A 20,779-nucleotide genomic window follows, 5' to 3' on the forward strand; every position below is an offset into this window, starting at 1 on the left:
ACCTCACGTCATCCTAATCATGCTTTACTTCCTCTAGCTTTTTTAGCTTAACGATGTGCCATGACAAAAGGCGATAGGACTGTAGCAAACCAAAGCCAAAACATAAACCTGAAAGTGGTCCCCCTTCCCTCCCCTGCTTCTTCTCTCCTCTCAGCTTTGGAGGCTACCTGAGATTGCAGAGGAGAGATGAAATCATTGCTTTCTGTTCTACAGACTGACTTTACTTGTCCAGTTTGCCTACTATAGGATGCTTCTAGGGATGCCTGCATAGGGGAATCCCTTTTCAACAGCAAACAGAGGCTCAGAACACTGTATACCAGGCAGGCTGGCCCTGCTCTTCTACCCACTGCCAAATTTCAAGCCATGAACCCTCCCTTCCAGATGACTCTGCTAGCAACCAGGATTCGAAGCTCTGTTTCCTTCTGTCGTGCTTGGTTGGCTTTAGACCAGTGCATTGCATAATTGCAAAAAACACTGGCAAAATGCGAGCTGCCTTCAGCTTTTGGGCATTTGTTTTAAATGGTATTTAGATTCAAAATAGGGATCTTATGGCACAGTCAGAAGTATAAAGAGGAGATAACTGTGATTTTGACCATCTTTCACAAAACCTTCATGATTGGGTTAATGTTCTGCACAGAAACCTTTCTCATTTGCTAGATGGATTTTACTCCGTTGCTAAAGAGACAGCAGAAAAACACCTATATGTCATTTAAGTCCTCAAAATGAAGCTGAAATGACATTTGAAGGATGAATGGGTGTTGTGGATGGGGTTATACTTTTTCTCATGCCTTTATTGGCACAATTTCCCACTCTGATTCAGCTATTTTCTTTTTCATTTCTAGTTTTTTCTAACAGAGTACACCGGGCCTCTTCTAATATATCTGCTCTTTTACATTCGCCTCTCAACTATTTATGATCAAGTGGAAAGTACGAAGAACTTCCGCCACCCAGTGGTTCAGTAAGTGACATTTGTGTGAGCTGTGTCCTCGAGGACAGGGAGCCAGAGGGGTGGTGGCTGGCTTTCCAGGGCAGGGTCCTGGAAACTGGTCCCAGAGTCAGTGTTCAGAATTTCGGATGGTTCTCATCGATAGCAAATTGGAGTTTTAGCAGAACTCGTAAGCCTGGCTGAAAATGCAATTCCAGTTGCATCACTGCACCTGCTCACAATGCAGTATTTGCCCCAAATTGTTTGCATTCTAGACACGCAGCCTGAACAGAAGGTAAAGTAATGAACGTGGGGTAGTAACCCAAAGTCAGGCTTGACAGAGAGGAGAGGACAGGACTTCAAGTGTCCCACTCTCTTCAGGTGTCTCTTCACAGTGCCTTCCCACTCACACGATGGGGAGCGTCAGCCCTCCTGCCAGCTCTCACCTAGGTACTCACCTTAGTTTTGAAACTAAGCTCTTCAAAGAGTAATCGTTCTCCAAGGCCATGTGCTACATATTTGAATTCTGAGAGTTTTAAGAAATGAAATTTAAGCAACAAACAAAACTAAGAGCTTAGCCGCTTCTATGGAAGAGTGAAAAGCATATGTTGTATCTAGCTCTACAGAAAAAAAAGTTAGAGGAGCTCACACAGAAGCACAAACCTGACAATTTTGCTTCTCTCCATCACTGTAAGAGTACCACTAACAAGAAAAACAAAACACCTCAGCTATGATACAATAGTTGCTGACCACAAAGAAATGAAGCCTGGTTAGTCTGCTAGAACTGAAGAGCGTACCAAAAAGAAACGAAGAGATGACAGCTGACCAAGATAACTTTTTAGGACCTCTGACAGTCCCTGCCATTCCCGAGCCTTTTGCAAGACTCTTGAAGAAACAAAGCAGATCTGATTATGTGAGTGATCAAGAACTGCTGCAGATGAGAAAGTGGCAAGCAGCAAAACGCCGTAACTGCCTCAGAGGCTCCTGGCTTTGCTGCCACCAGCCGTGACCCTTCCACAGGATGGTGGTTTGTGCACCAGGCTGGGAATTTTTCACATTTAAGGAACATATCTTCAGTCTGATTGTCCCCATTCTGGGGGTGTTAGTGGAGAGACATTAAGGGAGTTAGTGGAGCTGGGAACGAGAACACAGAATAGGTGAATTCAAATCCAGAGTTGCAAGACGCTTGCCTTCTTTCTTTTGCTCACACACTTATAAGGAGAGAGTTTTTGGAGGCACAGAAAAGTCAGAAATACTTTTACCTTCTTTTAAGTGGGTAAGGGGTGTGTGGAATCCTTCCAGTGACCGCTCCTTAATGGGTTCACTATCAGCCAAATCGGTTATAAAATTCCCAACAAAGCTGGAAGTTTGCTCTAGCCTTTGGTTAAGTTGTTAATCATTTGAAATTTTCTTAGTTCAAATCTCTCTGGTTTAATTACTTTGAAATTGTTTAATCTTTGACTCTGGCTACCATACAAGATGCATAATAGAAGTATTTGAGATTTCGCATGCTGAAAGCCACTTTTCATTTATGCCTTGTAATTGGTTTGCAGTGAGGCAGGCTCTGGTAGCATGGTAAATGTAACCAAGATAAAATGCCACCAGGAATCACTCTTGACATTTGTTTTTGAAACTCAATCTCTATGAGCCGCAACTCATTTTCTGAAGCAAATCAGCAGTGCCTGTTATTGTTTCATAATCTTCCTCAAAAGAGAATCAGTATAATAATTCCTACAACAATTACCTCATTTCTTTGTAACGGGGAACAAAAAAGCCATCAGAATGGATTAACTTTGCAACAAAATCTCATTTTGTGTCCACAAGGAAATGAAATATAAACTACCTCCATGCAGATACTGGAGTTGGCAAAGGACAAGGAAACCATTCAGAAGCAATTCAGAATGTTTTTAAATGTCAGCCACATCCTACAGGAGCATTAAGGTAGCCTTAAAACATGGGAGACGTCTTTTGGAAAAGCACGGCAGACGTCTGCTTGTATACACAGCTGTCCTGTTTTAATGTCCTGTCAGGGCTGTGTATCACACTCAGAGCTTTAGGAGCTCTTTTTGATTCAGGGCTAGTGAAAATAAGCTGCTTCCCTACAACACGAAAGCAACTTTGTATAACACTGAAAATGATTCTATTAATCTTTGGTTCCAGATGCTTCAATTAAGACAAAATCTTAAATCCCACAGTTTCACTGTGACTCTGCAGTTTTGGAATATTAGTCCTTATTCTTTTCGTGACATTAAACTGTTAGGTAATAAAAATCAATCTTTTGCTTACCTTCATTTCCTTTTTTTTCCCCCCCTCCAGCCTGGCCTGCTTCTGCCATTGTTTACACTACATCAGACATCTTCTGGAGACGTTATTTGTTCACAAGTTTTCTGGAGGGCACACTCCTCTGAAAAATATGATAAAGGTGACTGTGCTTATTATTTTGGCAAGAGAGAATATCCTCATGTTGAAGTAGTCCTTGGAAGAAGATAGGAAAATAAAAAATAATTTATTTTCTAGCTCCAGCGATTACGACTAGTCAAAATATAAATACGAGAAAAATCTCAGGGTCATATCCCCAAGGACATGAATTGAAATCTATGTCCATTTTAGCTCCTGCATGTCAGTGTCCACTTTGACTCATCCACCCAAGGGGCTGATTGTCATGTCCAGGATATTTTTCAGACTGAATGCTATTTTATTACGAGATACGCTGCTGCAATAACTAGCAATGCTGACAGAAATCACAGTCCACTTTCTTGGTGCAATATGAATACAGTGCAAGAGACAGCTGTTGCATTAGGAAGTTAAAAACTAATTACAAATACAAGTGTGTATATATATATATATTTCTCATTCTATAGATGGAAGCCTCGGTAAGGAAGATACATAAAGTCTTTTGTCTCCCAAAAGCCTTCCAAATTTCAGCCATGTGTCATTATAAGCTCTCCTTCCTTTTATTTCACTCACTGAAACTCCTTTTGCATCACCCCACTCCCCATCCCTGAAAAGCCTCTCTTGCAAAGTTTTGCAAGACATTTAACATTTTTGTGAAGAAGATAAACATACGTTCAGGATATCTCCATTCCGGAGTCAGAAAGGAGCTAAGAAGATATGCACAACTAGAGATGCTGTGTTACAATACACGTTTCTGAAAAATAAAGAGGAATATAAGCTACAGCACCTATATGGCTTAGGCGCCAGAGTGCCATTTCTAAAGTGATCCATGCATGTGGGAGTTAAAGACCCACAGTAACTGTTGTCCCCTCACATCTGTGGCACATGCACCAGAGTGGCATTGCATAGAAAGATTGAGAAGACTTTCAGTCTGACTTGCTGCCCTACTTTGGGATGGGGCTGTAGCCAGTGCCAGCACACTACCTGAGAAGGTACAAAGTGTGGGACCTTTAAGTTTGACACGTAGAAAGGCTTTATCCAGCCTCCACGGTCATTTCAGCTGGCTGGCTGGTGAGTTCGTTTTTTTTTCTTGTACGGAGGATGGGAGCAGTGACCCTTAAGAAGGGCAGGAACACAATGAAATTATCTCTGCTTGAGCTTTTCCAAGCCCATGGCTTTGGTCACCGAACAAAGGTAGCTGGGGTGCTGGCTTTTCACAAATGGATGGAACTGGGCTGAATCTATGGTGGTAGGTGCAGTACATAGCTCAAAGGCACCGAGGGCCTTTTTTCACCAAGTTTAAAACAGGCCTATTTGGATGTGCCCTTTATTATCTCAGCTGCTTTAGCGTTCCGTTTGGCTAGCTCTATCTTGCCTGGAAATACTGAATTTAAGGTATTGTCACAGCTCAACTGTTTTAACCAGCCCGAGGCTTTTAATAGTTCAACTCAGAGAAATGTGCCCTTCAGTGCTGGAATCAAATAATAAGAAGAAAACAAATGTCAGTCCCTACAACAGGAATGAAAAACATTCAACAATGAAAAATCTGCACTGTGCATCCTTTTTTTTTTATTTATTTATTTTTAGTGGCTTCATAACATCTTAAAAGATCTATATTCTGTAACTCACAAAGCCACTGCAAAGTCTTTGAGTAGTCATCTGGGTTTTGCACTTATGAGAATTTATAGTTGCAGTTCATACTTGCTTTGCATCCTTTCCAACAAAAAAAAAAGTATCTTTTGTCCATACCAGGGCTGCGCCTTTTACTGGGGATTCACTTCTTGGATCGCATACTACATCAACCATCCGCGATATACGCCACCATGTATGTATAAGTAGAGTGCAAAACTAACCTTTGTTTTACATAGTTTTTGGTGTGCAACCTTAGGTCCCCCAAAATCAGTAGCTGTTTCGGCCCTCACATCAGATGATATGACTAACCTGGACAGAGACTGGCCTTTGTTCCCTGTCAGAAGGAAGGTTGGTGTGCAGGTGACACTCCTCTTGGGTCACTGATAGTTAATGTGCAATGCAGTAATGCTGCAAACAAGGTTGAAACCTTCTGAGACACCATTTTTATCAGTCTGGGCCATTCCATCAGTAGGCACAGCTTCTTTATTTATAGAGAAAACTCTTTGCTCAAGATGCAGCTTGAAGCCAGAAGCTGTGTTTATTCCTTTAACTTCTAATTGTTTGCCACTGCCTTAAAATGGCAGTTATATAATGGGTCAACACTGGCACCTCTGGCACAGTTAGCTGGATAGAGTTATTTTGGATGTAGGAGAAGGTGACCTCCACAGCCACATCCGAAGATGGTTATTTTGGCGACAGGTAAGGAAAGGCGAGCAGATAGTTACAGAAGGGAATGCAAGAGTGGTAAATTAGACCAGGCTGACAAAGGGCCCATGAAGAACATCTGCTTAGCAGCTACATACTCAGCTGTTGACATGTGCTGCCCATTCTGGGCAGGAGCTTTCGCATATGCCCTTGGCAAACAGAGCCATGCACCAGCCAGAGAAAAAACGCTTGCAAAAGTAAAGGTTGGATGAGGCTTGGTCAGTGAAGTGAGGGACGTACATATGGTTTATGGCCCTCAGCCATGACCATGGTTTACAGGAAAACTGTAACTTTGGAGATGAACATGGTACTGCCCTAGAGTGGTCTGGGGACGACAGCAAAAAGGAGATGGCAGGTGAAGGGCAGGTAAAAATTGCGAAGGATAAATACACCTCTTGCATGGCGAGACTGTGAAGCAGATACAGTAAAGCCTCACTACTCAAAAAAATAATGGCTAGCTTATGTCTTGGGTTCTCTGCTCAAGGAGATAGAAAGGCCTGTGGATAAAACAGAAGGATAAAGGTGTAACTGCCAGCCTGGTTCTCCCACTGATGTTCACTTCATCCCTCCCCTTGCCTTTCCAAGGATTATAACCACCAACTGTTTTGACAAAGTACTTGGATGAGTGAAGCTGACAAATGATAGGAAAAGTTAGGTGAAAACCACCTTGAGATCAGTGGTGAAAAGACTGGCATTTCTAGAGTGCCTTTGCTATTTACATTGTCTTCATATTGCGTGATAATATCCACTCCTTGCAGAGCCTGTCAGGAAAGAAGTATTTCTGCTCCTCAGCACTAGATTAATTTCACCCATTGCAAACCATGTGTATACTGTAAAATGCAATTTATCATTTCATTCTATTTTCTAGCATTTGGCCATAGACAAGTGTCTCTTGCTGCCCTTGGTTTTCTGGTAAGTACAAAATATATATATATATATATATTAATGATTGTGCAATAGGAACAACTTATTATTTAGCAAAATGCAGTAATGCTGCTATGCGTGTGTGTATATACGTCCACTCTCCCAGTCCTGTGTCATTTGACTGGATTTAGTGATAATCTACCAAGGTTTCTGGGCCAGGAAGTCTCCTCGTATTACTGGCCTATACAGAGCTTAATGTAATGCACTGCATCTGAGAGCTGTGAGAACTACATCAGGATTATTACTACTCACAACTGTGCAAAACAATAATATTTAGACAGACTGGAACTCAAAAGGTTCTAAGACAGAGGAACTTTACACTAAGTAGACTTTCCAACTCTGTACCCTGAATAATTTACCCTCGGTAGATATTAAAAACAATTAAAAATCCCTGTCAAAATGGGTGAAGCCAAGGGAAGCACAGGTGATGAAGGATTTTTGGTGGCATTTGTTTTTCAGACTGCTTGACTTTGTCTTTGTGTAGATAGAGTGAGATATACCACTTTTGGTGTTTGGATAGCCTTCCATTGTGGGCTGTTATGGCAGGCAGAAATAATGGGTGAGAGTGTTTTGGTCTCATCTGAAAACAGAGCGATGCCATAGACAATCGGGGTGGCTTTTAAAGGCGATGTCTTTTTGGGAAGTCTTTGTAAGAAACAATTCACCTGGATCATTCTAAGGATGTATTTCAAACAGGCTACTCAACACAGGTTAAAAAAAAAAGCCTCCTGAGAGATTTAAAACCTTGCAAACTAGACGGAGAGTCAAAATAGTCTTTGCTGGGAAGAGAGGAAAATGAATAGTTGCACCCACAGGTGACTGCTGAACCTGATGTTTCAATGAACATAACTATATCCTAGGACAGAGGCTCAGTAAGATAAGAAATTCTGACACGAAAATGTGTATTCTCTTCCATCCTCTGTTGGCATTGCAGTTGGAAATGCTGAGTATTAACTTACCCAAGCAAGCATGGGTAACTGAAGCAGCCAGCCTCTTTGAAAATCAGTTGCAGATCAATTTCCAGAAATACAACAGGAAAAGAAGAAAGTAATATATCTTGTCCTTCAGACAAACACTATTCTGAAAAGCACTCAAACAGCTCCTGTGCGAAATATAAATGCTTCCGTAAATCAGAACCCTTAAAGATCACAGTTTTGGCAGTGCTCATCTCTGGGGTTGGCCATGCAGTCCTCAGCTTTTCCTGCCCAAATAAGGCACAGCAAAGACATGCAAAATCCTCATGCAAAGAGGCTTACTTCATGAGGCTGTGCAGCTGGAAGCAATAGTCCCATAGTGTGGTGCCAGGAGGCTGTGGTGCGCAGTGGTGCACCCAGAGCCTGACTGTGCCCTTTCGAAGCTCAGGGATTACTTGAAACCAAGCAAACTAGTTGCCAGTAAAACTAGCCCTTGACAAGATCTCTGCAAAGGAGCAGACATCCTTTTTAAAGGAAACATCCTTGTGACATGCTCTACTATAACTTTTATGGAAAAGGATGCCATCAAGGCAAGCCAAGAGCCCTGTTGAGGATGTTTGCTGCACAATACAGCCGTCCTCTTGAGCTCTGCATCAGAAGATCTGTGGTCTGAATTCCTACAGCTCTTTAGAGGAATTCATACCCAAGGAAACTCAAAACTTTTCTCTTTCAGACATCGTGCTGGCAGATTCTCTGACAACTTAAAACAGCAACATACAAAAGAAAATGATTTGAAGCTGTTTTCACAAGATTCTTAAACATATGAATGAAATATTTGTAAGACTTATTTTTTCTCTAAGACTTGTCTTTAGTACATATCCTGATTTAAGTGTATGCAACCATAGCTGCTGTAAACAACAGTACAGAGTAATTTGAAGAGTGTCACCAGGCCCTTCTGAAAGATTTTCCTATTTAGAGAAATTGCTCAAAGCTGTGCAGGGATGGTTATCTTACAGGGTACACGTGGAATGCAAAGAGGAGAAACAGGATGTAGGCTTCAACAGTTCAGCCTCATAAAGATGCTAAGGCTTCTGTCTGCACTTCTCCACTGCCCCACTTTTTATATTTCTGAGACACTAAAGACTGGCTTAGGTTTAGCAGTACTTCTCAATTTAGAGCATTACCAGCCACATTTCTAAAGAGTGACATAAGAGCTACTTACTAGCTGAATGCAGCTGCAGAGCCAAAGGTAAGCCAAAGAGAATCCCAGCAGAAATGCCCTTTCCCTGCTTTAACTTACAATCAATTATGGAATTACTACATGTTATCTATAGTGTATAAATCTGTTTTTCTCCACAGTGATATAGGTAGCACACCTTTCAATCTGTGCAGTGTTTCACAAAAACAGTTTAAACTTTTAACCTTTTTTTCTTTTTGAAGCAATTGTAAACAGAAACAATCATGTTCCTAGTTTGTAATCAGAAGTACCTAAATTAAATGCACTTCTAATGCTGTGGCTAAAATTACAGCTCCTGATAAAATGTTTTATAGTAGAATTTCCTTTTCTGCCTATTTAATGTTTCACATCTGGTGTTTATGATAGATGACAGCTAGGTAGTTGTAATTAAAAAAATAAAAGGACTGCAGGATTTGACCCATGACTACCTATCCATGCAGAATAACAGCTTTGCTAGCAGGAGAACTGATTTCAACTTTCGTAACAAAAAACACAGAAATGTCTCTGCCAAAAAGGGGAAAATTCTTCAGCAATGCTATCTGCAATGTTCTTTCAGATAATGGCACGTTTCAATACAAAATGAACTTATTTATTTCTTTCAGTTAGCTTTCATTAAAGTTTGTTATGGCTGCCTTTTTCATAAGTGGCTTAAAAATCATATTTCACTTGTTTTCTGTATTAATTTTGTGACTTTACACTTTTAATGTCTCTAGGTTTTAGCAGTCTTCCTCCTTATTATTCTAATTTCTTGATTTTTGCCAGCTTAAAAAAATTAAGAGTGATAAACAATACACGAAAACATAACTTTTTAACACTGCATTTTTTCAGTGTGAGAGAAGAAATCGGTCTTCAAACCCAGAACTGAATAAAAAAGTTCAGTCCAAGACTGAAATGTGTACTAGCATTTTGATTTTCTTCATAAAACAAGGGAAAATGAAAAATACAAAATGAGGTTGTTCTACTGATAGGTTTTCTTTTCCAGGCAAACCTGAAGCCACCTTGTTCTACATGCTATGTAACCAAACAGGGACACCTGGTGCCTCTTCTAAAGATTTTAACCATCTAAATATTAAATATCAAGTGTGAGAATTTGGTTAGGCTGGAAATGGCATAAGCAGAGAGTAGCAGAACAAGGAATAATGTTGGCTCCCTTTACTTTTAAATTCCTGATTATTATCCATTACATGAATTTTTTCAGAGTGGTTCAGAGAACCACTATGTGTTTATTCAGCCTGTTTTTTCTTCCTCCACAATTTACCTAACTACTGGTTTCCAGACTCTCACCCCAGCTTCTGCCCATGGCACTCCCTCACTGGGCACTTGTGTGTTGGACAAAGGGCACAGCATGCATTTCCCATAGGGTGGCTGTGGAAGTCCTTCCAGAGTATATTTTGGAGACAGAGACAAAGCTGTAGGGGAGAGGGGGGCACTCTGGTTATGCACGGTAATGCAGCTAGCATTTTAGGCATACAACTGAAAAGATGTTTTTAATGTCTTGCAGATGTGTGAAGCTGGAAATCACTTTATCAACGTAGCGTTAGCTCACCAAAATCACTCAGGTCTGTTTCATATTTGTCTATTTAAGACTGAAGTGTGCTTAACCTATCCATCTTCTGCTGGTATATAATAATTTATGTATCTACAAGCATGGAATAAAGAAAGATTAAGTAGGTACCTTGCCATCGGTACGATGTGCTCAAAATAAATGTGGTGACAAGGAAATATTAACAACACTTGTTGTTCTAAAACTTGTAGCAAATTTATCTTAATTATACACACCTACAATTTAAGTGTGAATTTAAGCATGGAATTCCTCTAAAGCATCCTGTTGACAACAGAGAATTCAATTTTAAATCAGTTTCAAAAATTTAAAAGTGAAATTGCTGAGGTTTAGATATACCCATCTCACACACAGATACACATCCACATATGTACAAACACACGATAAAATCATGAATACTTAACACAGACATCTATCTAAGTGTGCATATGTATGCTTTTAAAGGCTGCTTCAGGCATGTTTTTTTTTTCAGGATCTTTTATACCTTGCAAATAAAACCTATATATACTGGATATACTAGAAAATAAAATATATTTTCAGGTAATAATAGTGTAATTTCCCACAATAGCATCCTATTCAAGAAAATACTTCACCGTGGTACAATCAACTTCATACACTGAAGTCAGTTTCCTCTGTTCCAGAAAGCTTTTGATGTACTGTGGTTAGGCCGGTGCTTATGTTGTTTATTGCAAGGAGTCTAAAGCAGTTTAAAAGCAGCAAAATCATTTTTTTAAGCATTCTCAGTGCCTACAAGTATTAAAGACAGAACTGTTTCCAGAACTCGAAAAGTGAAATGCTGCAATTTATATAAGCGTTATCAGTGGCTGTAGAGAGTAGTGCTGTTAGCTCTGGAGTTGTTTTCCTGTTCTGCTCAGGAATGAAGGATGAGGATGCAAGAGGGGACAGGTTCATGGTCATGAGTCAGGCTGAATAAGATACATCTGCGTCCTTTATATCCCAGAAGAGTGCCCTTAGCACTCTCCTGCTGGCTAGTCCACATTAAACTACTCCTTTCTCTCTTCCTCCGAACAAAGGTCTTATGCTTTGGACATGCCAAACTTTTCCTTAGCATGGCTTGCTAAGCAGTGTCCTCACTGGGATAAATGCAGCTTTGCTGTCTCAAAGATTTCACAAAATTTCCAGACTATGACTATACTCTGGAAGCATTGACCAAAGTGACCCTTGTCACATAGCTTGTTATAGGGCCTTGTTCCCCTCCCTGTAATAAAACCACAGACTTGTCTTTTTCTTTTTTCTTTTCCCTTTTTTATAAAGGAAGTAAAGCCTGTTTTCCAAGTCCAACCTACAACCCCTTCACATGGCTCTTCTTGCTGGTATCCTGTCCCAACTATACATATGAGGTACATGACTTTCTCCTGTTTCTTTGCTAAGGGCGGGTTGTTAGGTTGTGTAAAACTTTCAGCCTGTGCCCACAGCAAATCTGCAGCTCCTCCACACATCTCCCTATACATCAAGCATTTTTGTTCCAGAGTCTCCTTGCTCCTACAAATGTTTCTCCACCAGCCCTTCTCTTCCCTCACATCTATAGCATGACTTTTGAATATATTCTCCTCCATTACAGAGTCCCCATCAACCAAATGATTTACCCCCCATCTCTTCGCCCTCACACAGCATGCTGGGTGGTCCCTTTCTACCTGTTTTTCTTCTCTCTCTAGTGCAAAGTGTTAGGCTCTTCTTCTGAAGATTTTCCCTTTTGTTTTGTGTATACAATTAACAATGCCTCTTCCTTTGCGACAGGTTGGCTCTTGGATCAGTTTCACGGTGATGACACAAACACTGCCAGGTAAGTTTGAAATACAGCAGAGATAGCTCTGAAATTGTTGTTTGTGGAGGTGAATTCTGTAAAATTAAAACGTGCCCCAAATTTACAGCACATGATATACTATCATCAAATCTCCCCTGTGACAGGACTGTACGAACCTTCAAAGTGCTACCCTCAGAAAGTTGTGGGGAGCATGAACACTACTGAAACACCCCCAGTCAGCTTCTTTGGATCTAAACCTACTTTTTTTTTTTTTTTTTGTGAAGTATTATTGTTTCTTCACTTTTCACAGTGAAAATTAACTTTGAAATTTAATTAAAAAAATATATTTTTCATTTATAGTCAAACATGATACAGGGAACTTTCTTTTCACTGTAAACCTGGAATGATACTTCTAATAGGAAGAGCTAAAAAGACATACTGAGTAGTTCCAATGAGTAAAGACACACACAGGTGTCAGGATTTCCCCATTTGCTTTTATCAGGCACCCAATTCCTAACATCAACCTGCTTAGCAGTGTTTGCAGATCTTGCTCAGTATTTTCCTGAATCCTTAGAGCCCTAAATACCCATACAAATATGGTCCCTGGGACTGAACTCCCCGGGACTGAGCTCTCCAGAACATTCACTTTTTAATTATCTCTCCATTCCAAAACAGAAAACAATAAAAACTACTTGCAAAAAGTAGCCCCACGTGGTTTACAAATGAAAAAGGAAGGGATTTCAGAAGCGACTTAAACTCCATCATGACAAAATAAAAATAAAACTTTTAATTTTGTTTGAAAGATAAAACATTTTTGTGCTACAGGTCCAGGTATGGAAATGATCTGAAAGTTCAGGGACATTGTAGGGCTGCATTCCCGGGGGCAGAGAACAGCAAAGGATGCTGTGTGCACATCCTTTCAGTGACTGTCCCAAACATAACTTGGCCAGATGCCAGATGAATCTGATCCCCCAGCTCATTTTAAGGGAGAAAAAGGGTACTGAATTTGGAAAAAAAAAAAAAAAAAAAGCAAAACATTGTATACTTCTCAGCCTGAAAGGAGGGGAACCTAAGAGACCTCTTACTGAGCCTTGATGACCACAGCAGGGGCCCATGCATCTACACTGAGGCTTTTGTGAGACCTCACTGCTGGGCAGCTTAATTTGCGGCTGTCTGCTTGCTCCAGGGTCCAGATGTACAACAAAACGTTACAGCACGGCTCCCTGTTGCGGTTGGAAGCTGAAGGTAAAAATGAAGCAGTTTTATAGGCCAGAAGCAAATCAGAGAAACAGTCGTGTGTGGTCAGGGAGAATTCTGTGCCGCGACTGCACGAGGCCCAAGGAGGCCGTGATTTATGATGAGGCCAGAGGTGTTTCAGGGTGTCTCTAGAAGATGTGAACATCTTCTGCATGCATTCTGACATGGCAGCTGTGAGCCTCAGGACACGTTACCACAGCCACTGCAAGGCTGACAACGAGGGCAGGGTTAACTTGTCTCTGCCCACAGAAGAGACTGCAGACTTTTCCCTAAAGCCTCCTGTGTTCACAGAAACAAGCGCTGAAAGAAAACACGATCCTTTTTTTTTTTTTTTTTTCCCTTTTTTCTTGATAGTCGGCATTTTTGCTTTCCTGATGGTCATCCAGATGTCTCTCTGGGCCCAAAAGAAACACAAGCTGTACCTGAAGAAATTTTATCCAGAGGTGCGGAGAAAAGCAGCTATGATTCCTATCATCTTCTGAGCCCTTCACAAGAGTTGAAGCCTAAGTGTACAGCTCAATAACTAATGCAGAGTAAATGAGCCATTTAATTCAGTAACCAAAGAGGACAAACTACTGGATATCTTTTTCAGAAAAATAACAGATCAAAAAGAAGAGGTTTTAATTAAGTGAAAAAAAAATAGTTCTTGAATTCTTCTTTCCCTCTAAAAGATTTTTAATTAATTTTCTGCAATGGAGCTAATTGGGAGATGATGAGAAAATTGTTTATGTTGAATATTAGGCTAGATATTTAGCAAGTGTAAATGGGCACAGATACTGCTGGAATACACCTCAACTGCATGCATTCAGATCTGGTGATTTTAAGGTTTGGTGTTAGATGTTGACCAGATGCATGGATTTTTGCATCTATTAAACTGCACAGAAACAGCATGTCCTGCCTCAACTCCTCTAAAGCATCACATCAAAGGATGACTTGCTAAGCTGTTAAAACAGTTTAGACTACTTTTACAACTTTTTTTTTCCATCTTTCTTTTTTATTTGATTCTGATAGCAAATAGTTCAATGCAAATTGGCTTAAAATGATTCACTGCAGAGATGTCTGGTTTTCTTTTATTTTCAGGCAGGCAGATCAGCCCCGCAGTCCCAGGAGGGGACTGTTTGTGAGCTGCTTCCCAACTTGCTACTAATTTGCTGCATGACCTTGGGTACATCATTTAAGTCCATACCCCCTTTCTCACATTAAACAGTTCTGGAAATAGCAGAAGACTTTCTGGACTAACAAGCATGTTAGGATCTTCTTGTTCAGTGCCCGACTGCATCTGGACACCATTCACTTTAACTTGTATCAAGCACTGTGAAACCCTTGGGCACGAGGTGAACCAGATTACAGCTTGTTATCAAAAAGGAGAGGGATCCTGATAAAATTTCAGTCCCTATCTGAACTGTCACAGATGGACACTGCTGAATGGCTTCTGCTCCACTTCAATTTGGTCAGTAAGTTCTCACTGCTACTTTACTTTCCAGGACATTATTTTCTAGGGGATCCCCTGGATTTGTTATTCAAGTCCTGAAAACTGTTTAGCTCCATTTGCAAATCAGTGCATCCTTGCCATGCAGAAGCACAATTGTAGTTAGAAACAGCAAGAGAATCAGAACTGTTTAAGCATGCATTTATGGCCTAACTCTGTATATCTTAATTCTAGTTTCATTCTACTACCATTGCACATTTATCAAGGTCTTTTGGCTCCCTTAGGCCTGTGAAAAGGTTTGCCTGAAAACCTTTAATTGTTAGAGAAATACCAAAATACAGATGCAAAGTAGGCAGTCTGTCTCCTAGAGGCACTGTTATCTTAGCACTAGCCCAAGTGTTCTAACAAAGTTCATTTGCCCCCAAAACTGTGTTTATATTCCTCTTCTAATGTCTAATCTAGAGTCTCACAACGTGCCTATTAGCAACAGTAACTCATTTTCTTCTTGGTAAATAAATCACTTTCCATATTTTTTTAACTTTTAAGCTGATAACATCTAATTTTATTTTATTTTTATTCCTCTCAATGGAAAACCCAAGTTACAGTGAACACCCAGTTTTCTAACCCAGACTACTAATAAAGATCTGTTTCAGAAAAAGTATTTTCTGTACTCTTTAGTCACTTATACCTAACAGAAATATTTTGAAACTTTTTTTCCAACCAGTGCTAGACATGTGAGTCATAAGAATGTTGTCTCTTTTTGTTTTTAACTCCAGTTACTGGGTTTCTTTTAATTTCAGGTCAATTAAATGTCTCATTTTAGCAGTCTTGAAGTTTGAACAGTTCATGAGGGAGGGTAACTTGATAATTTATCTAGTAGTCTCTTGGTTGAGATTATTGCAGCATTAAGTCTGTTCAAGGCATGTTACCAGAGTGATTCCAATTGCTGGGAGCACAGTTCCCCTTCAACAATTAGTTTAGGCCAAGTAAGTACTTCAGGAATTGTTTACCTCTCTGATTTTTAGTAGGTCATTCAGTATGTGAGGATAGGGAAAGAAGGGTGTTGGCTCCCTAATTGAATGACTGAAGTTTTGAAATCAGGGCAGGAGCAAATACTAGGTAAGAACAAAGGAAGATATACAACAGGCTGTCTCAGAAAAAAATAAATAAATATGGCAGATATTTTGGGATTCGCTGATGTGATCTTGACTAGCTAAAATTGCTCTAAATTGTGTTAAGTCACTTCACAAATAGCAATAAATCCAACTTCCTGCACATTCATGGATCTTTCTCTATTACTCTACCTTCTGTGATTTTCAAGGCAAGTTCTGTGTGATTAGAACAGATAACTTATCTCCCTGTATTTGCCAGTAATTTTAGCCACAAGCATCATGTATATTCTGAAACAAAACAATTATCTCCACACAGGCATTTTCTTGGGAAACTTTGTCATGACTACTAATTACTTGGGAAAAACAGAGTCCTTACCGAGCTCAAAATACTCTGATATTTTCTTGTATTAAGGGCTAATGAGGAAATAAATGGTTAACTGAAAACACGTTTGGCAATATTCTCTCTTAAGCACAGACCTAACTTTTTCAGAGTCATCAGTAGGAGGAAGACACGGGCAGGGTCACCTGAGTGCCAGAATACCATCATCTTTCAAGGTCAAAGGGAATGAGCCAACATCCAATGTGACCCATTGCTCAGGTAGTTGCACCCTACTTTGGCCACTTAATACAGAGTTAGTTAGTCAACAGACATTGTGAAGGATGTCACCATCACAGCACTCTGCATGCACTGGCATACATGGGAAAATAATCAGGAAAACGTGAACGGAATTTTTCAGTCCTGGTTCCCTGTGGGGGCCATGAAATCTACGACTTGCAACAAACAAAACAATTCTTTTCCTTCGAGCTCACTCTCTTTTTTTTTTTTTTTCACCTGGAAAGGTGATGGACTGTAGGGCAGTGAACCCACAGCCCTGTGGTGCTCAGGATTTTCCTTACCCTTGCCTTTTGCTCCAGTGGCCAGCCTGAGCTTCCTTGATGCTGCTGCCAGCCTCCATCTTAGACGCAACATAATGATGTTTGTCACAAGAAGCAGGAGGCTGAGCAATGTATAGCAGAAGAATCAAGTGGTCAAAGTTGGAGTGAGACAGATTCTGGTTAGATGCAGGGAGCCAGCACAACTACTGGCACAGGCAGGGCCTCTACTGGGGCAATTCCTGCTCAACACTCTTCAGAAGCTAGGCCATCCAAGCCAAAAGACCACAAATACGGCAAGGTACAGAGACATGAGCCTACTAGACAACAGTTCTGGCGGGGACAGTGTGAAAATAATCAGCTGAAGTCCCACGGAGTCCTTCCTGGCCTGCCCAGTAAGGCTGGTGTGAACACTACTGCTCAAAGTACTGCTTTCTCTCCCATCGGTGGAGACTCCTCACACCAAGGTCCCTTTGTGTTCACCCAGGAGCTTGCTGCTGGTTTTCTGCTGCGATCTTCCAGATGGGTAAGTCTCATCTTTCTCAAAGTCTAATTTCAAGACTTTCAAATGGGGTAGCCTAAAGTGGAGCCTTTGGTTTCACAGATCTACATTTTTGTCGCCTGCTCTTGCCATGAAATGCCGACCTTGACAAGAGCAGGCACCAGCTCAGGCTCTCTGGTGATGCAGTGAGGCATTGTGATGGGGAACCGAAGTGGCAGATGCTCCTGTACACAGCTTGGCAGCCTGCATTTGGATGCCCAGTTTGAAAAAGCCCTTAAGACCCAGCCATATGCTTGTCTTATAAGACAGTTAACACATCTTCCCAGTTGACAGGACTGAAGATCGTCTCACTGATTTCATCTTTCCATAGAACACTGAAAGCAGGAGAAGTGAACAGGCAGATGGTCATCCTTTTTTAAACATTCCATTATCATCAAAATATCTTGTACTTTCCATTGTTTTGTATAAAGAAAGTGACTCTAAATTGGCTTTTATCACACTAGGAACTGAGATAAAGCAACCTGATAGCAAAGTAGTTCTCTGAAAGAGAGCCTGCAGTGATAGCTAAATATAATAAAATAAAAATCACTGGATGTGAAGACTTCTAAAGTACACTATAAGAGGGAGAAAGCTATAGGAAAGCAAGAGACTATTTATCTATTTATAGTTTTAACAAGTGCTGCTGAACTAAAAATTAATTCAAACCATAAAGAGTTTTTCAGCAAGCTAATATTTTCCACATGATGCTTTATTGGCTTCCCTTTTCTGTATTTTCCTAGGCACAAGTTTTGTCTCCAAGCTATATTCCCTGTCATTAACATTCATGAAAGCTTTTAGAGAAATGTACTGTATGCCAGTTCCAGCGTTCCACAGATAAACGTAAATGAAGTGTTGCGTTGTCACTGCACAGTGACAAGTATCTACATGAATAATATTTTACTACGAAAAGCCTGGTTTATCACAGGTGAGTGTATAAAGGCTGCTGTATAGCTACAATTAAAGGCAGTTTTCATAACATACGGCCTTAGCATCATGGAATAAATTTTTTTTCTAACGTTCTCTGCAGACGTAGTGTTCAGCTATGTATGCAACTTGTACATGTAACTCTTTCTGCAGGTATTGGAACCAAGAGTAGAGCTGCCCTGGGCCTTTATCATGGCACCAGTGGTTGGCTATTTATTTGCCTAGCTCACCAGAGACTGGCTTTTACTCTGGCACTGCCCTGTGAGGATGGCTCTGAGAAAACATTTTCTGGTCCGTCTGGACAAGAAGTGGCCCACGTGAGGGGCGTCAGTCACTGTGCGACTGAAATACTCTGCACTGAATTGCCTTGCAACATAATGGTAAATCTAAAGCCTCTTTTGTCAAGTGAAAAGACAAGCTAACGGTTCCTGAAGTATGTGCATTTGGATTAAAAAAACCTACCACATATTAACACCTTCACAATACCTAGAGTTCTAACATCTATCTGCTTTTATCCAACTTCTGAAGCATTTGAAGGCTGAGTAACCAAGCAAGAGGAAATCATTTATAGATAAAAGAAATATGATAAGAGTATTCAGCAATGCTAATGAATTCCTTATTTAAAAAAGCAAACTTCACATCTTTTGTTGAAGAATTCTGATCATTAGCCAGCTTCCTCCTAATACATGACATTATTCCTGGGAAAAAGTAACATAGCTCTACCCGTGATCCCTTCTGCTGTTCCAAATACTCTGCCATTCTCAACAAGGAAGGCTTTTCTTTTAAAATTACAGCTCTCACCATCTGGGGGCTCTTTCTTTTAAAGCACTACAGGGCAGGCTCAGAAGAAAACAGACCCCATCAAGCATTCTTTTGCTCTTACTCATAGTGAAAAGTCGATGAGTTTTCAGTTGACTGGTGGAGCACCATGACACTGAGTTACAAAATAAACAAATACTTAAAAAAGTGTCCCTCTCCTGAAGATGAGAAAAGAAAAAAAAATATATTTTTTTTTCTAGGACATAATATGAAGCCATTTCCTAGGTTCAAGGGCATCCTTGCAGAATGAAACATTGATTAGAGAGCTGGAAGGACTAGAATGTGGCTGCAGTGTGCTTTTAGGGATTAACAGATATGTCTTTTTGGAGAGAAATTTCACTCTTTCTGACAACAGAGCTTGACAGAAATGGATTAAAGATGACATCTCCAATATTGCATCTAATGAAAAACAAAGTACCTGTTCTGAAACCAACAGTGAACACTGTCACATAAGAACACTGTATTCTTCCACCCTCTGGTTTACGTCATCTCTTTGCAGAATGTGCTTTGCGTTTGGACTAGTATGGCTTTCATTCTAACTCTTACTATTTATCTGTTAGAGCTTTGAGATATGCAGTAATGTCAAAGGAAAACCAACTCCTGATTTCAAAAGGCTACAGATAAAATATCTATGTTACCTATTTCAGCCCTGTTGCCCTACACACCCTAACTTCCGAATGACTCTCCTACACACTTCCTTTGCTCCTAACCTCTGCAGCTGTTCATGGCCTTCTCCCTGCAAAACACAAGAGTAATTCTTCCAGGTCTAACTAATCAAGTTTGTAACAGCATCTTACTATTAAACCATAAATCTGTGAAATAAAAGCTGCAACATAATCTCACATACGTTTGAAATGTGTTCTTATGTAGAGAGCCCTAGCAGGTAAAAGGAAAAGATATTGCAGTAGTACAGACACAAGGACAAAGTGAATAGGACTGTGGTAATCTGAGAGCTGTAGTTTCCCCAAGGGCTAAGTGCCTTGGACATCTGTCCCAGGAGAGGGAAGCACAGATACAATAAAGATTTACTGCAATGTAATAAAGGCAGTGCTGATCTTGCTTACAGACCTGAAATTAACTTTAGAAGACATAGTACCCTGAGAACACTTAAACAAACAGGTAATCTATTTTGATAACATGCAAATATTTGTTGGAAACTGTACCTCAAATATTCTTGCACTTCATTTGGAAATGCCAATTTTACAATAATTTTCACTCATGCTCTATGAGCACACCATGGACTTGCACTGAGTACTGCAAGTTACACAGGGAATTACTGATAATGACTAAACAAAAGCATGCTGTTTTATTATGTGCAGTTATTCGTCTTCATTTTTGTCAGGGAAATAAAGTGCTATTCCTACCAGAGAAGCTGGTGAAATTTCTTGCACTTATGAACTGCGACACCAAACCCTCAGGGCAGCCACACGACTGTGCCAGAGAGCTTGAGCTTGTAGAGGGAATTCAGGAGTCATTCGTAAGTAGGAGATGACAGCTCTCCACAACCACCCTGCTCCTGTGCTGATGGGTCTGAGTCCCTGATGAAGCAAAGCCCATTTCAGCCACTGCTGCTCCTTTTCAGAGCTGCTCTACCCAGGGGCTGTGGCCCCAGCCAGATATTTCAGCACACAAATTCTCTTTAAGCAGCTCAAGGGCTGGGATGCCACAAGCCTACCGCATCTCTGCTAGAAGATGTGCTGTGGACTCCAGGCCAAGGTGCTGAAGCCAGATGCAAGATGGGTTTAGCTCTCCCGGTAAGCCTGCCAA

The 20,779-nt window shown here is 40.5% G+C and overlaps 1 protein-coding gene across 7 annotated transcripts in view; it reads left to right on the forward strand.

Moving 5' to 3' along the window:
• TECRL (trans-2,3-enoyl-CoA reductase like) overlaps positions 1–20,779 on the forward strand; it is a 74,842-nt gene that overhangs the window by 45,287 nt on the left and 8,776 nt on the right. For 3 of the 7 annotated variants that reach the window (XR_010831250.1, XR_010831247.1, XR_010831248.1), the window contains exons 5-13: positions 843–958; positions 3,242–3,347; positions 5,072–5,144; positions 6,525–6,568; positions 10,233–10,290; positions 11,568–11,653; positions 12,051–12,096; positions 17,216–17,254; positions 18,010–18,194. Coding sequence is in view for 3 of the 7 variants with exons in the window: in XM_066996331.1 (XP_066852432.1) it covers positions 843–958; positions 3,242–3,347; positions 5,072–5,144; positions 6,525–6,568; positions 10,233–10,290; positions 11,568–11,653; positions 12,051–12,096; positions 17,216–17,254; positions 18,010–18,107 (666 nt within the window). In the remaining 4 variants the exon portion in view is untranslated. Of the gene's footprint in view, positions 1–842; positions 959–3,241; positions 3,348–5,071; positions 5,145–6,524; positions 6,569–10,232; positions 10,291–11,567; positions 11,654–12,050; positions 12,097–13,668; positions 16,350–17,215; positions 17,255–18,009; positions 18,523–20,779 lie in introns of those variants that run through there. The other 4 variants (XR_010831249.1, XM_066996331.1, XM_048073530.2 and 1 more) reach the window with 4 other exon arrangements.

Source organism: Anser cygnoides, chromosome 4 (genome assembly GCF_040182565.1).
Source record: "Anser cygnoides isolate HZ-2024a breed goose chromosome 4, Taihu_goose_T2T_genome, whole genome shotgun sequence".
Lineage (NCBI taxonomy): Eukaryota > Metazoa > Chordata > Aves > Anseriformes > Anatidae > Anser > Anser cygnoides.